Source organism: Babylonia areolata, chromosome 27 (assembly GCF_041734735.1).
Source record: "Babylonia areolata isolate BAREFJ2019XMU chromosome 27, ASM4173473v1, whole genome shotgun sequence".
NCBI classification, from domain to species: Eukaryota; Metazoa; Mollusca; class Gastropoda; order Neogastropoda; family Buccinidae; genus Babylonia; species Babylonia areolata.
Window position 1 is genome coordinate 11,580,691 of NC_134902.1, and position 18,752 is coordinate 11,599,442.

At 45.6% G+C, this 18,752-nt stretch overlaps 1 protein-coding gene across 1 annotated transcript in view; it reads right to left on the reverse strand.

The window, feature by feature from the left end:
* Nucleotides 1-18,509, reverse strand: part of LOC143301496 (uncharacterized) — a 34,469-nt gene extending 15,960 nt beyond the window's left edge. The window contains exons 1-2 of the mRNA XM_076615818.1: nucleotides 17,295-18,509; nucleotides 34-279 (exon numbers count right to left, since the gene is read on the reverse strand). Of these exons, the coding sequence (XP_076471933.1) occupies nucleotides 34-279; nucleotides 17,295-17,850 (802 nt within the window). The 5' untranslated portion in view covers nucleotides 17,851-18,509. The remainder of the gene's footprint in view (nucleotides 1-33; nucleotides 280-17,294) is intronic.
* Between the last annotated feature and the right edge of the window lie 243 nt (nucleotides 18,510-18,752).

An 18,752-nucleotide genomic window follows, 5' to 3' on the forward strand; every position in this document is an offset into this window, starting at 1 on the left:
CACCTGAGTACCCATTCTTCCAAGATGGCTCACCGGAGAGAGTAGACGGTCTCTTCAGATTGTGGTGTTCACTGTCCCGAAACGCCGGGCCCTCGCCGTCAGCCGTGACAGGAGGAGGAGGAGTGTGGGGGTGGGTGGTGAGGTCACAGGGCACTGACTGGGGGCACGGCACCGAGGTCAGGGACGCCGGGAGGTCAGGAGGTCGGCTTGTGGTATTGATGATGGAGTTGTCGTCCGCGTCTGGTGGTGGTGGTGGTGGTGGCACCTCTTTTGTTTCATCTGTTCGGAAAGATGCCGACAGTAAGTGTTGTGGATAAACAGTTCTGTATGGCAAGATCTGTTAGCGGATACCAGAAATAGAATATGAAAACGAACTAATCTTATATCTTACTGAAAACAGAAAATTAAAAACAAAGGAAAAACAAACCCAGAAAGTTAAATGAAGTTACTGAACGTTTCAGGGGTTTCATAAACCACATGGACATCTGAAATCTGTACAAGTTAAGATACGTATGTTAAAATTGAGAAAAAAAGCGTTGCACTTTATAGGAAGAATGCACACGCACACCTAGGAACACACGCATTAATGTGTACCCCCCCCCCTCCTCCACACACACAACACATTTACACAGACACACACACACACACACACACACACACACACACACACACACACACACACGCACTACAATGCCCTGATCCTGACCAAGTGGTTTTCGTCTCTGTCAGTTTCTCACTGTCACTGTGTCTGTCTCTGTCTGTTTCTCACTGTCACTGTGTCTGTCTCTGTCTCTCACTGTCACTGTGTCTGTCTCTGTTTCTCACTGTCACTGTGTCTGTCTCTGTTTCTCACTGTGTCTGTCTCTGTCTGTTTCTCACTGTCACTGTGTCTGTCTCTGTCTGTTTCTCACTGTCACTGTGTCTGTCTCTGTCTGTTTCTCACTGTCACTGTGTCTGTCTCTGTCTGTTTCTCACTGTGTCTGTCTCTGTTTCTCACTGTCACTGTGTCTGTCTCTGTCTGTTTCTCACTGTCACTGTGTCTGTCTCTGTGTCTCACTGTCACTGTGTCTGTCTCTGTCTGTTTCTCACTGTCACTGTGTCTGTCTCTGTCTGTTTCTCACTGTGTCTGTCTCTGTCTGTTTCTCACTGTGTCTGTCTCTGTCTGTTTCTCACTGTCACTGTGTCTGTCTCTGTGTCTCACTGTCACTGTGTCTGTCTCTGTCTGTGTCTCACTGTCACTGTGTCTGTCTCTGTCTGTTTTCACTGTGTCTGTCTCTGTCTGTTCTCACTGTGTCTGTCTCTGTCTGTTTCTCACTGTCACTGTGTCTGTCTCTGTTCTCTTCTCACTGTGTCTGTCTCTGTCTGTGTCTCACTGTCACTGTGTCTGTCTCTGTCTGTGTCTCACTGTCACTGTGTCTGTCTCTGTTTCTCACTGTCACTGTGTCTGTCTCTGTCTGTTTCTCACTGTGTCTGTCTCTGTCTGTTTCTCACTGTCACTGTGTCTGTCTCTGTCTGTGTCTCACTGTCACTGTGTCTGTCTCTGTTTCTCACTGTCACTGTGTCTGTCTCTGTCTGTTTCTCACTGTCACTGTGTCTGTCTCTGTCTGTTTCTCACTGTGTCTGTCTCTGTCTGTTTCTCACTGTCACTGTGTCTGTCTCTGTCTGTTTCTCACTGTGTCTGTCTCTGTCTGTTTCTCACTGTCACTGTGTCTGTCTCTGTCTGTTTCTCACTGTGTCTGTCTCTGTCTGTTTCTCACTGTCACTGTGTCTGTCTCTGTCTGTTTCTCACTGTGTCTGTCTCTGTCTGTTTCTCACTGTCACTGTGTCTGTCTCTGTCTGTTTCTCACTGTGTCTGTCTCTGTCTGTTTCTCACTGTGTCTGTCTCTGTCTGTTTCTCACTGTGTCTGTCTCTGTCTGTTTCTCACTGTCACTGTGTCTGTCTCTGTCTGTGTCTCACTGTCACTGTGTCTGTCTCTGTCTGTTTCTCACTGTCACTGTCTCTGTCTGTTTCTCACTGTCACTGTGTCTGTCTCTGTTTCTCACTGTCACTGTGTCTGTCTCTGTTTCTCACTGTCACTGTGTCTGTCTCTGTTTCTCACTGTCACTGTGTCTGTCTCTGTATCTCACTGTCACTATTATTCTCCCATTACTTCTGATCACTTTCTCCTCTCCTTTGTTTTAATGTCAGGTCTACAATAACTACGGGCCAAGGGCCATAAAGGTCTACAATAACTACGGGCCAAGGGCCATAAAGGTCTACAATAACTACGGGCCAAGGGTCATAAAGGTCTACAATAACTACAGGCCAAGGGCCATAAAGGTCTACAATAACTACGGGCCAAGGGCCATAAAGGTCTACAATAACTACGGGCCAAGGGTCATAAAGGTCTACGATAACTACGGGCCAAGGGCCATAAAGGTCTACAATAACTACGGGCCAAGGGCCATAAAGGTCTACAATAACTACAGGCCAATGGCCATAAAGGTCTACAATAACTACGGGCCAAGGGCCATAAAGGTCTACAATAACTACGGGCCAAGGGCCATAAAGGTCTACAATAACTACGGGCCAAGGGCCATAAAGGTCTACAATAACTACGGGCCAAGGGCCATAAAAGTATTTCTTCATGTTTTACCATGTAATGAAGTCCACCTCTCTCTTCTTTAACTGCTTCTGTTATTAACAAAAGAAACCACTGTAAAAACAACAACAACAACAACAAAAACCAAACAAACTTTCGCTGTTGTCCCGCATAACGCAATTAAATTCACAGTTTAATATGTATTTAGTGTCATTTGGTGTGTATTGTATTTAGTGTCATTTGGTGTGTATTGCTAAGTTTGTAATTGTCTCCTGTTATACATTGTCCCGAACAAACACGACAACTCGTATTGCAGTGTGTGTTTATTGCATTCCCTTCATGAGGGGTAACAGTTTTTGCTGAATAGGGAATGCCCGTGTCCGTGTCCGTGTGTCTCTCCGAAAGGGGAAAGGAAAACAGTGACGAGTGAATCCAGTGTTCCCCAGCATGATGATGACTGGCCTGACCCACGCGGGGCTGACAGCCAGTGACATACGACGTAATGGCGACACCACAGGCCGGCACTGTCCCACACCCACCCGCCCCTCTCCCCACGCCTCCTGATTACTCTCTTATCAGCTCTCTGCTGACATCAAACGGCGATCAGCCCGCACCTTACCTCCCGGCCCGGCGTTAACTGCAGGCTAAATCAGTTAGGATTAGGCCGAGAGCGTTCACTGCGAGCTAAATCAATCAGGATTATGATAAGAGCGCTAATGGGAGTGGAGTCAGCGGGTGTGGATGGCTGCAGATCCCAGACGTCAATCTAAAGCACACCATGCTGCAGCATGAACCCAGCACTTCAAGGAGCCCGCCACGTAGCGCCTCGCCAAGGGAAGAGTTATGTGTCAAGGAGATTGAGGTTTGGTACGAGTGGTGTTTTAAGGCATTCTCATTGCTAAGTGAAGGCCCAAGTGTCTGCGACCGGTAAAGAGATAGCAGGCAGACCCACCACACAGACGTTTTTGGGTCTTATTTTATGAGCGCTTTTAGGTTCAAACCTGTGTGTATGTTCATGGCTGTACTAGTGGCATGTTTGCGTGATCCGCAAGCATGCAGCATTAAACAATCATGACATATGTCCTCTCCAAGGCTTGCTGAGGGCATCTAACAGCGAGTGGTGGTGGCTTGTGTAAACTTGCCAAGCTTGAAATTCCCAGTTTGTCTGCGTTTTGCAATGTCATGTGATTGCTCAAGACTTTCGTGAACTGTGTTTTGAAGAAGCTAGCTCCCCAGATCATTGTTGACAGCATAAGCGTTGCCTCGGGTGTAGAGAATCAGCTGCGGAACGCCATTCTGTTTTCACTTTACAAAGTATCAAATCATTTTAACGCACTGTTACATTACTTTTAGACAGCATGAAGCACCATTTCAGGTTTGTCTGATCTAAAAGGGACATTCCTCCGGACAGAAAAACTTCCTAGCGCACTAGAACTGAACAAAGGAAAAGAAAAAGAACGCTTTCAATATCACCACCCTCACCGTCGTCGTTGACGTCACCGATATAGTTGATACTACGACTTCGACCACGACTACTACTACTACTACAGTGTTACTGTTGTTTTCATGATCAACATCGCCATCATCATCATGTCATTATCACCACTGTTAGCAGTAACAGTAAAAGTAGTACTCGCAGCAGTGTTAGCATTGTCCAAGCTTCAGTTCACCAGAGAATACTTCAAGCTTCTTGAGGACTGTCATCTTTCCAATTCCAGCAAAGGAAGAAACTGTCACAACCAGTCAGTGCATGAGCTGCCAGCAGATTAGGCATTATGGTTGCATGCTGTCTGATAACGTCGTTGACGCTTATGACATTATGTATGGATGTGCACGACTCGATGAACAGAGTCATATTTTGGGACAGTCCTTTGGTCTTCATGTGGAGATGATGTGCCAAGATGATGAGTACATCGGTGTCATCAGAAACAACCCTGATGTTCCTCTGTCCTAATGACGATTCGTTGATGACATGAAACGCCATCAGCACATCAGCTTCTTCATGATACAGAGGGTCTTGCTGAAGTCCAGACCCCATGTGTATGGGGTGTGGGTCTGGCCCAGTGATGACAACATCTCTTCCTGGTGGAGGCTGCATGCTGCAAAGCCGATGTACGATCATTTGTATCAGTTGTTCCTTGTTGGCTGTGACTTTCAGCATGACACTTTGCTGTGGCAGAGGCGACTCTTCAGTCAGGTTGTACACACGACTAGTCCCCTTCTGACGGGCGGTTCGACAGCATGATTTTGTGCTCAGTTTGTAGTATCTGTCGAAGACCACATGTGACACTGGTGCTGCCTGAACTCGTCGCAAAATGGTGGCAACTGCGGCTGTGATGAAAGCCGAGACTTTAACTGGAGCTGCAGGCCAAGGTACTGTCCACAAAATTGCACAGCCATCCAGGATGACAACAGTGGGAGGTTCTTGGTTGCGAACACCAGACAGAATCTGTATTTTGTTCTTCAGAGCAGCCTTGCTGGTTGTCCTCATGTCACCATTCTCATCAAAAAGGGCTGTAGATTGAAGAGCTAGTTCATGGGAAAACAAAGTCTCAATGGAAATGGATTCCCTGGAAGTTGCCATAATGGCAAGAACGCGTGCATATATGAACTCAGTGTCAATAGCAGTGTCCACTTTAGCATGTTTTGCAGTCACTTTCATGACTGCAGCCATGTTCTTCACTTTCTTTGTGAGCTTGAGATGGAAACTGGCAGGCCATCCGCCCTCAAACGCCTGTTGTTCTGCAGCACCAATCTCTACTGCCTCATGGACATTGACAGTTGGGTCATCAATGACACAGCCAGAAAACACGTTGATGAGGCCTGTGTCAGGATGTTTGCTGGTGTCCAGGATGTCAATGCAGGTAGACAATGTCTCTCGAAACTTTGCTCGGTCAGCAGCATCCTCCTTGATGCGTGTGTGACGCTCTTCTTTGTGTGTGTTGACAACTGTCTGAACATCCCCTTCTTTGATTTCCTGGAGGTCGTTCAATAGCTGGGTCAGCGTACTTTGTGAAAAGGCCCAGATGGCAAGGGTGGATTCATTGAGAGTGGAGCCTATGATTCCTGAAGGCCCATGGCCATAGCGCATGTAGGTCGTCTCAATGAAGAGATCTGACCAAACTCTATTCCACAGGCCGTCTTGATGGTGCATGACATGTTCCCCAGCCATGAATCTCTTCAGGACGGCTGGATGTAGGCGCTGCATGGATCGGAGGTAGTACAGACCGTAGCGAGCATAGTTGACGTGTCCAGAGGCAAAGAAGTAGGGGAGCATCTTTTCCACAGCAAACAAGTGAAGAGTCCAGTCAGCTTCTCTCTCAGCCCGAACAAAGGCCATCATAATGAACACTGGGTCAATGAGGCACTCAACCCAAAGTCTTGCGTTTTTACTCTGGGTGCTTTTGGTCATGAGACGTTGCGTAAGTTCAGCCATGGTGTGCACGTCAGTGTTGGAGAGAATGGGTCGTAGTAACTCCTCAACAAGAAGTCTCAGTGCTCTCACATTTTGTGGGTATTTTTTCCCTGTCAACATTTTTGGCACCCCCACAAATGCTGAGCCAAGTATGTCTTCAATGCCGCTTCCTCCCATCAGGTACCCCACAGCACCAACAAAACTCATCAGCATGTGCATACCACCAAGTCTTGGGATGAACTTCTGAAACTGTTCTTTGCCAACCCATGTGATGTGGACAAGTTCTTTGTACAACTGCTGGTCACTGGTGAATATTGTCCATTCCTGGCCAGTGAGCTGTGTCAGACACTGGGCTTCAGCCATGGCTGTCTTCATGGTGTCTGGCTCAGATGGGATCATGTCCAGGAATGGGCTGTACACCACATCTGTCTTAGGTTGGGGTTGTTGTCCTGCACTGCGGGCACGTTGTGTGTTATAACCTCCATACTCGGGTCCCGCATCTTCTCCGAGTACCTGTTTGAAAAATGACAGATCTTCAGTTGCAATTCTGTTGAGAGAAACCTGTCGTGTGGCAAGAAAGACCAGAGATGGACATGTCGCAGGCAGTGGTCTTCTGGCATAAGTGGTTTCTTGTTTCCCGTGTACCGTTGAACTGCAACATCACCAAGTGTCAGATGATCGGACTTGGTTTCTGTTTTGCTGAGACGCCTGATGGTGGGAATATCCTGTATTTCACACACCTGCTCTGACATCGTGCGACCTTCCGTGATGATGTATTTTGACGCTCAACTCTTTTGTTTTTAGTACATGGAGGTGTGTTGTGGCGAAGCATCGTCTGCTAGCGCGCGCGTTCCTTAACCAGCGGAGCCCATATATCACGAAGGGGGGAAGCAGGCCGCGCTGTGCAGATTTCTGTGCCTGTGACATCACTGCGAGAGAAGCTGATAGCATTAGCACCCCTGCACGAATCTAGGTCGACTCATCCATGAGTCGCTCGGTCATCATTCTTGCATGAGAGGGGTTGGTGTATTTCAACCAGCAGAAAAAATTATGCCCATAAGATACAAGTTGGCCCCCGACTGATATGAAGTCTAGAGACCCTGAGGAAGCAGAATCACCAAAGAAAAAAACTTTATGATGGAAAACAACGTTCTAGTACTTGTACATAGACTCGGCTCTCGGACTATACTGGTTGTGGTTGTAACTGAAGTAGTAATAATAGTATGCGGTGGTCATGGTAGTGCTAACAGCTGTTGAAATGACCGCAGTATCAATAGTTTCAGCCGTTTAAAAACTGAGGCCAGAGAATATATTTTAAAAAAAAGGTTACTCAGATAGCTAGAGGAGTTTCCAGGCAGACTGTGTGAAAGGGCTGCAGAACAAAGGGAAGAGATGTCACGTGATTGGGCGTTGGAGATAAATGTCTCAAACAGGATAGTAGAGGGAAAGAGTAATTATGATGTTCATGATGATAAAGACAACAGTTTAAAAAGAGAATAATCGTACTTGGTAAACGTACTCACACACACACACACACAGACACACACACACAGACACACAGACACACACACACACACACACACACACAAGCAACGAAAGGGGTTAAAAACAAACAAACAAAAAACAACAACAAAAAATAAAAACACTACGATGAGAAATAGTTTGCTTTTACTGCTTTAAAGATCACCGAATTACTTGTTCAGACACACGGAGCAGTCCACTTTATTTGCAAAAAGGTGTTTTTCATTTAATTCATCTATTTCGGCACCCTCTGCGTTAAAACGCCTACTCCAGTGGAACACAAGGTGGCTTGTGAGAGAGGAAAGAAAAGGGAATGGTTCAGCTACAAAAAGAGAAAAACGAACGGAGACAGATGGAAGAAAAAGTTACAGGAACAAACAACGAAAGCATTCAGGAAGAGAGAAGGGATGAATCAACGACAGAAGACAACAGGAAGAGAGAAGGGATGAATCAACGACAGAAGACAACAGGAAGAGAGAAGGGATGAATCAACGACAGAAGACAACAGGAAGAGAGAAGGGATGAATCAACGACAGAAGACAACAGGAAGAGAGAAGAGATGAATCAACGACAGAAGACAACAGGAAGAGAGAAGGGATGAATCAACGACAGAAGACGACAGGAAGAGAGAAGGGATGAATCAACGACAGAAGACAACAGGAAGAGAGGGAAGGGGTTACTACACAGGGTCACATCAAAGTACGATGTATGGAATGAACAAACAGTATGGCGGGTTACTACACAGGGTCACATCAAAGTACGATGTATGGAATGAACAAACAGTATGGCGGGTTACTACACAGGGTCACATCAAAGTACAATGTATGGAATGAACAAACAGTATGGCGGGTTACTACACAGGGTCACATCAAAGTACGATGTATGGAATGAACAAACAGTATGGCGGGTTGGAATATCGTATCGTATTGTAATGCATTGTATTGTATTGCGTTGTATTGTATTGTATTGTATCATTTTTTCATCACAACAGATTTCTTTGTGTGAAATTCGGGCTGCTCTCTCCAGGGAGAGCGCGTCGCTACATTACAGCGTCACCCATTCTTTTTGTATTTTTTCCTGCATGCAGTTTTTGTTTGTTTTCTTCCTATTGAAGTGGATTTTTCTACAGAATTTTGCCAAGAACAACCCTTTTGTTGCCGTGGGTTCTTTTACATGCGCTAAGTGCATGCTGCACACGGGACCTCGGTTCATCGTCTCATCCAATGACTAGCGTCCAGACCACCACTCAAGGTCTAGTGGAGGGGGAGAAAATATCGGCGGCTGAGCCGTGATTCGAACCAGCACACTCAGATTCTCTCACTTCCTAAGCGGACGCGTTACCTCTAGGCCATCACTCCAATTATTATTATTATCATGAGCATTTACGTCTAATCTTGAATATAAGCCCTTGGTGTTTGGAAAAAGAACACATACATGAATATCAAAAAGGAAAACAATTGAACACAAGATACCAAACACTATTAAATATTGTTCGTCCCCTCCCACACACACCCACAACACACACACACAAGCACACGCGCACGCACACACACACAAGTCATAGCACATAATCATAAATAGTACACAATGAAAAATAAAACCAACAAATTATGGAACCATCCAAACTCACTCACTCACTAATGGTCATTTTAGTTCATACTGGAAAGGGTTGAGCTGTAGAGAATTATTCAGGAGGGGGAAAGGTGGGTTTTCAGACTGGATTTGAAAGATTGCAGCGAAGTTGAGTGACGGAGAGGCTGAGGAAGTTGATTCCAAAGAGTGGAGGCTTGCTTTGAAAAACTGCGTTGGCCATACGTTTTGGTTCGAGTAGGTGGGATCCGAAGCATACGGGTGTCAGAAGAAGAGCGGAGTTGGTGTGAGGGCATGTTAGGATGAATGAGGTCAGAAAAACACTGTGGGATGTAAGGATTGTGCTGTTTTTTGTCACACAGTTTCTCTGTGCGAAGTTCGGGTTGCTCTCCCCAAGGAAAGCGTGTCGCCACAGTAAAGCGACACCTATAGTTTTGCCTGTCTGTAAGTTGGTTTTCCGATCAAAGTTAATTTTTCTTCAGAATTTTCCCAGGAACAACCTTTATTGCTGTGGGTTCTTTCATGTGCACTGAGTGAATGCTGCTTATAGGACCTTGGTTTATTATGGTCTCATTCAAAAGACTAGGACCCACATCACCAATCAAGGTCTCGTGGCGGTTTGAAGTAAAAAAAAAAAAAAAAAAAAAAATCCCAGCCGTATGTGGGACTCAAATATTTGGACATTCGCTTTCTAGTCGGCCGCATTTCTACAAGTTAAACATGACAGTAGACTGTTTTATTCAACAAATACATTCGTCGTCACTGAGTTTCAGTTTCGCAAAGCGTCACTGCGTTCGGACAAATCCATATACGCTACACCACATCTGCTAGGCAGATGCCTGACAGCAGCATAACCCAACACGCTTGTCAGGCCTTGAGTGCATGCTTATATATTTGTGTACCTATCAGAGTGGATTTCTTCAGTTTTACATAATTTTGCCAGAGGACAACACTCTCGTTGCCATGGGTTCGTTTTCAGTGCATCGTTAGTGAATGAAATGGGATAATGGGTGGGAGTGGGAGTGTACAAGAACTGTGCATGAAAGAGGTGAGCGAGCAGGGAGCAGCTGAACGAGGATGACACACAGGAAGAGGCCCAAGAAGTGAGAAAAATCTCACCCGACAAAAAGCAGTTCTCGCATACAGCCAGCTGGTGGGCTAGCAGGTGCATGTCAAGTGATCAAGTGCGGAATGCCAGCAAGGCAGCCAGATTGGCCTACGTGTATCCATGGCTGCAGTGACGACGGTAGTTGTTCCGAACCTCCACGGAAAAGATAAATGAAGACAACACTGATCACTGAAATGTTAGCTGTTCTAGTGAGACAGTAGGTACAAATGAGAACAAAAATGGTGCAAAACAAATAAAATGGAACAGAAAGGAAAAACATGATCAAAGCGAACTAAACTACTAAGGGATAAGCGGCACTTTGGTACTTTTGTCATTTGCTTCAAAAGTCCACGTGGCAGGTGGGCACTGTGCCTTTTTCCCTCCAGTCGTTCGTCTCCAAGGTTTGAACAGTACACAGGAAACAAAAAAACCCAGAACAGATAAATGAAGAGAGAGAAAGAGAGAGAGACAGAGATCTTTATTTCCGAGAATAATAGTTAAGCATTAGTGTGCCTTTTATTTTAATCCGATCCCCGCCCTGCACAGGGTGTACACAACACAACAATGAAAAGTAAAGACATAAGCATAACTGTAATAATACATAATGAAAAAAAACGCACAAAAAGACAACAACACACACACACACACACACACACACACACACACACACACACACACACACTCCATAAATGTGAACAGTTAAAACCATGGTTACCCATGTCATTTACAAAATCTGCAGTTCCATACCCATGTCATTTACAAAATCTGCAGTTCCATCTGCTTCCGTTAGAAATATCTTATATGATAATCAACACGTGTTTGAAACAGTTCAGAATTTCATTTGGAGCCCAACTGGCTCTTTGTTGTAAGTATACTGGTTGCCTAGTTAGTTTGTTTTATTTCGTTAATTATATTCTTCTTTATTTTTCTTTTTTCTTTTTAATGCTAATTGAGGAGAGAGGAACAGGGTAAGCAGTGATGATTTAAGGCATGGGTGGGGTGGGGGAGATGATGGATTTTCGTCTAAAATCACAAATGTGGAGAGACGTTAAGCAAAAGAAGGAACGAACACACTCGTAAGAACAGTGTTGTTGGACTGGGGAGGAAGAAGAAAAGGAGAGGGGGAAGAAAAGGGGGTGGTGAGGGGGGGAAGTAGGGGGGGTGGAGGGGCGGGGCAGGGACGGAAAGAGATAAACAGAGATGGAAGGGGGCACAAGTAAATGAGCTATCAACATGCGAACATCATATATTGTACGACACGGGAAGTCTGAATGGTTTATTTTTTAGGCCTTTCTGCCCGTGACAACAGGGGTAAGGGGGGGGGGGGGGGCTTCCGTGTTAACATCCTTTATAAAGAACAGCGTCAATACATGAAAAGCAAACAAAGGGAAAGAAAAGAGAGAGAGGAGACAGACGGAGAAAGAGACAGTGACAGAGAGAACAGGAAAGACAAAAAGACAGATTGGAGTGTAACCATGTATCACTAACTAAATATAGACTTGTTTCTATGGGTGAAGGCTTTGGACAAGAGACAGAGGGATAGACAGAAACAGAGACAGAGACAGAGAGATAAAGAGAGGAGGGGAATGATCGAAACGAAATTCTATGTACCAGGGTATTGAGATAAGCACATTAACGTTTTTCACACAGAGACACAGAGTTCGGTAGTAAAATATGAAGAATTTATTTTGTGGCCACGGCCCTCATCTTTAGGACAGTTTACACGCAGTTTCCTTAACAGACACTCCAACTGGAAGAGCACATAAAAAGGAGGCACCAAAAAAAGTGTAATACCAACATCCACAGCAGCAGCTTGGTGGAGAGAGAGAGAGAGAGAGAGAGAGAGAGAGAGAGAGAGAGAGCAAAAAGGGGGAAATGAGAGAGAACTGGGGGGAGACAAAAAAAGACAGAGGGAGTTAGATAGATAGATTACATATGTAGATATGTCTCTAAATATATAGAAAGATAAACAAACAGACAGACAGACAGACGGACAGACAGATTCGGATTCGGACGGTTTGTTCAAAAATAGGCCATAGCCTCTCATGAAGGGGTAACCCCCCCCCCACACACACACACACACACAGACAGACAGAGAGAGAGAGAGGGGGGGGGGGACATCGGTGCATATCAGTGAAGGAGGATATCAGCATTTGAAGCAGTTTACATTACTTCTTTGTCATCAAGTTTAGGTCGGGTACTCGTGTTGGTGTGACTCCGGAGTACACGGCGTGTCACACTGTGACATTACTCCTGTTGGTGTGACTCCGGAGTACACGGCGTGTCACACTGTGACATTACTCCTGTTGGTGTGACTCCGGAGTATACGGCGTGTCACACTGTAACATTACTCCTGTTGGTGTGACTCCGGAGTACACGGCGTGTCACACTGTGACATTACTCCTGTTGGTGTGACTCCGGAGTATACGGCGTGTCACACAGTGACATTACTCCTGTTGGTGTGACTCCGGAGTACACGGCGTGTCACACTGTGACATTACTCCTGTTGGTGTGACTCCGGAGTATACGGCGTGTCACACTGTGACATTACTCCTGTTGGTGTGACTCCGGAGTATACGGCGTGTCACACTGTGACATTACTCCTGTTGGTGTGACTCCGGAGTATACGGCGTGTCACACTGTGACATTACTCCTGTTGGTGTGACTCCGGAGTACACGGCGTGTCACACTGTGACATTACTCCTGTTGGTGTGACTCCGGAGTACACGGCGTGTCACACAGTGACATTACTCCTGTTGGTGTGACTCCGGAGTACACGGCGTGTCACACAGTGACATTACTCCTGTTGGTGTGACTCCGGAGTACACGGCGTGTCACACTGTGACATTACTCCTGTTGGTGTGACTCCGGAGTATACGGCGTGTCACACTGTAACATTACTCCTGTTGGTGTGACTCCGGAGTATACGGCGTGTCACACTGTAACATTACTCCTGTTGGTGTGACTCCGGAGTATACGGCGTGTCACACTGTAACATTACTCCTGTTGGTGTGACTCCGGAGTACACGGCGTGTCACACTGTGACATTATTCCTGTTGGTGTGACTCCGGAGTACACGGCGTGTCACACTGTGACATTACTCCTGTTGGTGTGACTCCGGAGTACACGGCGTGTCACACTGTGACATTACTCCTGTTGGTGTGACTCCGGAGTACACGGCGTGTCACACTGTGACATTACTCCTGTTGGTGTGACTCCGGAGTACACGGCGTGTCACACTGTGACATTACTCCTGCCCCCAGCCACGATCCTCCACCTCTGTCACAATTCGCGCGCAAGCGGTATGATGTGTGTTCAAACAAAGGATTCATCATTTTCTGTTCTAGCCTTTTGGACATGGTGGCTTTTTATGATGGCACTACTTTTAAGCAAACGCAGGGCAAGATTTACAATGCCTCCACCCCCCGTGCCCCAAGCGGTTATGACTCTAAAGCCCCACTCCACACAGGTCAGCAGGCCTGGCTTTCCGGGTCATGGGCGGAAGGCTTTAAGTGTGCGGGCCAAGTGAATTCTTTCTGATTTAGGGGTCGGCAATTAAAGATGACTCTAAAAAAAAACCCAGTGGTTTGGGCGTGTCTCTTTGTTCTTTTCTCCCACGGGCTGGAAAGGGTAGGGGTCGGGGGATGGGGGAAGTTGACGACACGACTGAAACGTAACCTGGGATGTTTTCAGAAAAACAGGAGACTTAGGTTTCATACAACTTCCCCACACACACCCTCACAACCCTACTAACAACATACTCTCTCTCTTTCTCCCTCCCCCCCCCCCCCCACACCCACAAACAAACAGAAACACAGACACACAGACAGGCAAGCGTTTTCTGTTCATTAGTTTATTTGGAAAATCGGTGGTTGAAACGGGCATGGTGTGTTGGAAGGGTAAAAATAGCGCAGCAGAGACAGAATTAAAAAAAAAGTGTAGAACACTGCTGGTAAAAAACATAAAAAAAGAAACCTTTCAGAATGGTCTTGGTGTCATGTGTTTCTTTTGCAGCCTCTCATTCTCTCTTTCCATTTCGAGTACAGTCGTTTTTTAATCTCTTCTATAACAGAATCTCAACTTTATTAAACAAGTATTACATATTACGATCATTATTTTGATACAAAGTTTGTGCCGAAGGATAACCGGACAGAAAAAGAAAAGTATTCCTTTTTTTCCATAGTCAGGTCGACCACACTGGACCAAATAAGGGGTGGAATCATATCATCAACATAAAAAAAAAACACACGACAAATAAAAAAAAAAAATCACCCAAACCTGAAAAAATGAAAGAAAAAAACAACAACAACAACCTAGACACAAATACAACTGCATGACACAAACACAAGTGCATGACACAAACACAAGTGCACGACAGTACCCAAACCCATAACACGCCTGTGGCGTTGGCAGTTCCGTCAGTTCATCACTGAGGATAAAAGACAACACAAAACGACTACAACAAACAAAACAAGAGAGGCAAGGCCTTCAAGACTCACTTGTGATAAATTAAGTCCCCTAGCATTAATTACAGAGTAATTTCCCTTTTTTACTATCTGCACCAAAACGTTTGCAAAATAAATAAAAAATTCCATGCTTAGCAAAAGAAGTTCCTGTTTGAACAAAAAATGATAATAATGACTCCTCTTGTTGTTGTGTCAGAATAAGAGGTCAAAGTGCCAGGTTTAGAGAATACAAAAAATATAAATATAACAGTAAATTCAGTTTGTATATAATTTGGCTTCTTTTTAATTTTTGTGTGTGTGCCCATCCCAGAGGTGCAATATTATTTTAAACAAGATGACTGGAAAGAACTGAATTTTTCCTATTTTTATGCCAAATTTGGTGTCAACTGACAAAGTATTTGCAGAGAAAATGTCAATGTTAAAGTTTACCACGACACACAGACACACGGACACACACACACACACACACACACACACACACACACACACACAACCGAACACCGGGTTAAAACATAGACTCACTTTGTTTACACAAGTGAGTCAAAAAGGGAAAAAATAATAAGAAGAAGAAGAAATTACAAACAAACAAACAAAAACACAGAACACAAATACAGCAGTACAGCCATACCACTTGATAACAGTAAACAGAATAACAAGGCCACATACACCCTAACAATGCACAACATTTTTTGCAATACATATCGACGAATGAACAGTTAAGGCAGAAATAATAAACAAAGATAAGTCAGAAATGAAAGAAGGTACCCATGAACAGAGAGCAGTAGAAAAGAAGGTACCCATGAACAGAGAGCAGTAGAAAAGAAGGTACCCATGAACACAGAGCAGTAGAAAAGAAGGTACCTATGAACAGAGAGCAGTAGAAAAGAAGGTACCCATGAACAGAGAGCAGTAGAAAAGAAGGTACCCATGAACAGAGAGCAGTAGAAAAGAAGAAGGTACCCATGAACAGAGAGCAGTAGAAAAGAAGGTACCCATGAACAGAGAGCAGTAGAAAAGAAGAAGGTACCCATGAACAGAGAGCAGTAGAAAAGAAGGTACCCATGAACACAGAGCAGTAGAAAAGAAGGTACCCATGAACAGAGAGCAGTAGAAAAGAAGGTACCCATGAACACAGAGCAGTAGAAAAGAGGGTACCCATGAACAGAAAGCAGTAGAAAAGAAGGTACCCATGAACACAGAGCAGTAGAAAAGAAGAAGATAGCCATGAACACAGAGCAGTAGAAAAGAGGGTACCCATGAACAGAAAGCAGTAGAAAAGAAGGTACCCATGAACACAGAGCAGTAGAAAAGAAGATACCCATGGACACAGAGCAGTAGAAAAGAAGGTACCCATGAACACAGAGCAGTAGAAAAGAAGGTACCCATGAACACAGAGCAGTAGAAAAGAAGGTACCCATGAACAGAGAGCAGTAGAAAAGAAGGTACCCATGAACAGAGAGCAGTAGAAACGAAGAAGATAGCCATGAACACAGAGCAGTAGAAAAGAAGATAGCCATGAACACAGAGCAGTAGAAAAGAAGGTACCCATGAACACAGAGCAGTAGAAAAGAAGGTACCCATGAACAGAGAGCAGTAGAAAAGAAGGTACCCATGAACAGAGAGCAGTAGAAACGAAGAAGATACCAGGAACACAGAGCAGTAGAAAAGAAGGTACCCATGAACAGAGAGCAGTAGAAAAGAAGGTACCCATGAACAGAAAGCAGTAGAAAAGAAGGTACCCATGAACACAGAGCAGTAGAAAAGAAGGTACCCATGAACAGAGAGCAGTAGAAAAGAAGGTACCCATGAACAGAAAGCAGTAGAAAAGAAGGTACCCATGAACACAGAGCAGTAGAAAAGAAGGTACCCATGAACACAGAGCAGTAGAAAAGAGGGTACCCATGAACAGAAAGCAGTAGAAAAGAAGGTACCCATGAACACAGAGCAGTAGAAAAGAAGGTACCCATGAACAGAGAGCAGTAGAAAAGAAGGTACCCATGAACAGAGAGCAGTAGAAAAGAAGGTACCCATGAACACAGAGCAGTAGAAAAGAAGGTACCCATGAACACAGAGCGGTAGAAAAGAAGAAGATAGCCAGGAACACAGAGCGGTAGAAAAGAAGAAGATACCAGGAACACACAGCAGTAGAAAAGAAGAAGATACCAGGAACACACAGCAGTAGAAAAGAAGAAGATACCAGGAACACACAGCAGTAGAAAAGAAGAAGATAGCCAGGAACACAGAGCAGTAGAAAAGAAGAAGATACCAGGAACACACAGCAGTAGAAAAGAAGAAGATACCAGGAACACAGAGCAGTAGAAAAGAAGGTACCCATGAACAGAGAGCAGTAGAAAAGAAGGTACCCATGAACAGAGAGCAGTAGAAAAGAAGAATATTCAGCTCGGAATTCCCAGGAAGTGGGGATACGATTTGCAACTGAAAGAGCCCTGTCATTTACATGGGGAAAGAAGGTGAGGATTATGATGATGGTGATGCACAAATAAAGGGAGAAGAAAAAGAAGTAGAAGAAGAAGAAGCTGATGATGATGATGATGATGATGATGATGGAGATGATGTGTGCTGATGATCATCCATTGGAAGTCCTGACCTACCTGACTCATCGTCCGACTTGGTCCCCTCAACATCCACGTCAGTGGCCTGCCCACTGTCTTCTGACGACACGGTGACGTCACAGGCTCTCTGGACAGCGCACGTTAAAGATTCTGCGTCATGTGTCAGGTCTTCAGGCGCCGTGTCCTGGTCCGGTTCAGAGAGGGCACCTGTCGTGGAGGACACGGCGCGGGGCATCACTTCTGACGGTTGCGGGTTTGCGCAATCCACTGAATCAGTCGTCTTCTCTTTGCTTTGATTTAGGTCACACCGGTTGTCGCCCTTATCAAGGCTGTGGCCATGCAGGTGGAAGAGAGGTTGTCGCTGCTGCTGCTGCTGCAGGCAATACTGGTGCCAGAGCATCTGTTTGTGGTACTGGTACTGGAGATGAGATTGATACAGACGCCAGCCACGCTCCAGGGAGGAGGAAGAGGAGGGGGTGGCGGCGCGGCTCAGAATGCTGTCGATGGAATACTTGAAGCCCCGGCTGTCTGCTGCTTGGTGATCGCTCTCGGTCATCTCTCGGTTTCGGGATGACTTTGGAAGAGTCAGGTCCATTTTGGGTTTGGGGGGTTTGGTTGTCTCTAAATATTTATGCAGAAATTATTTCATAGAAGGGCCGTGTTTCTTTCTGTCTTTTTTTTTCTTTTAAAATGTTTCCCTTTTCAGTCTTCACAAAAGTGACCTTGTAGGGGTTTTCTTTTGTTGTGTTTTATTCTTCCAGTGTGATTATTGTTAGAACACAGAATATGATTCCTAGTTCAACATCCAACAAATTTTACGAAACAGGAATGATTACAAACAGTAACATTTCAAACAATTCTTTCTATGCTGTGCACACAGTCAACGAAGCCTTTCTCACGTGGATTGCTTGTCACTCAGTGATAAACACATTACACGGAGAGGTTCTAAGCTGGAGACGAAGTGCTCGTCTCTCTCTCTCACAAGCGGCTATCGCTGATTCAGTAACCGATCCTCGTAATCTACTTCACGCAGCCAACATTGTTGACGCTCAATTGGGAGACTGGAGCAACGCCTCCACAGCCTGTGGTCCCGATGAGTCAGGCAAGTGGGTTTAATCGGGTGGTCCTCCACCCGGCCTTGTCACCCCTGTCCTCCCGATCCTGGCTCCTCCCACCCTGTGGCTGACGGCCCACCCCGTGCCTACCACCCCGTCAACCGGGGGTACCCACCCCGTGCCTACCACCCCGTCACCCGGGGGTACCCACCACGGGCCGCTGTTTGCTCCCGATAAAGCGGGCCCCATAAAACAGGCAGTGATCGCACTGTCCCCTGGACTATTGGCGAGACCCTGGTCCTCGGCCCCGCCCCCCCCCACCCCCCGCCCCCCCCTCCCCCAACCCCCACCACCCTTCCCCAAACTTCAAAGAGTCAATGGACGACCGTTTCACAGCGAACGGTGAATTATTCAAAGGAGGCGGTGTCGTTCTCAGCTGAGA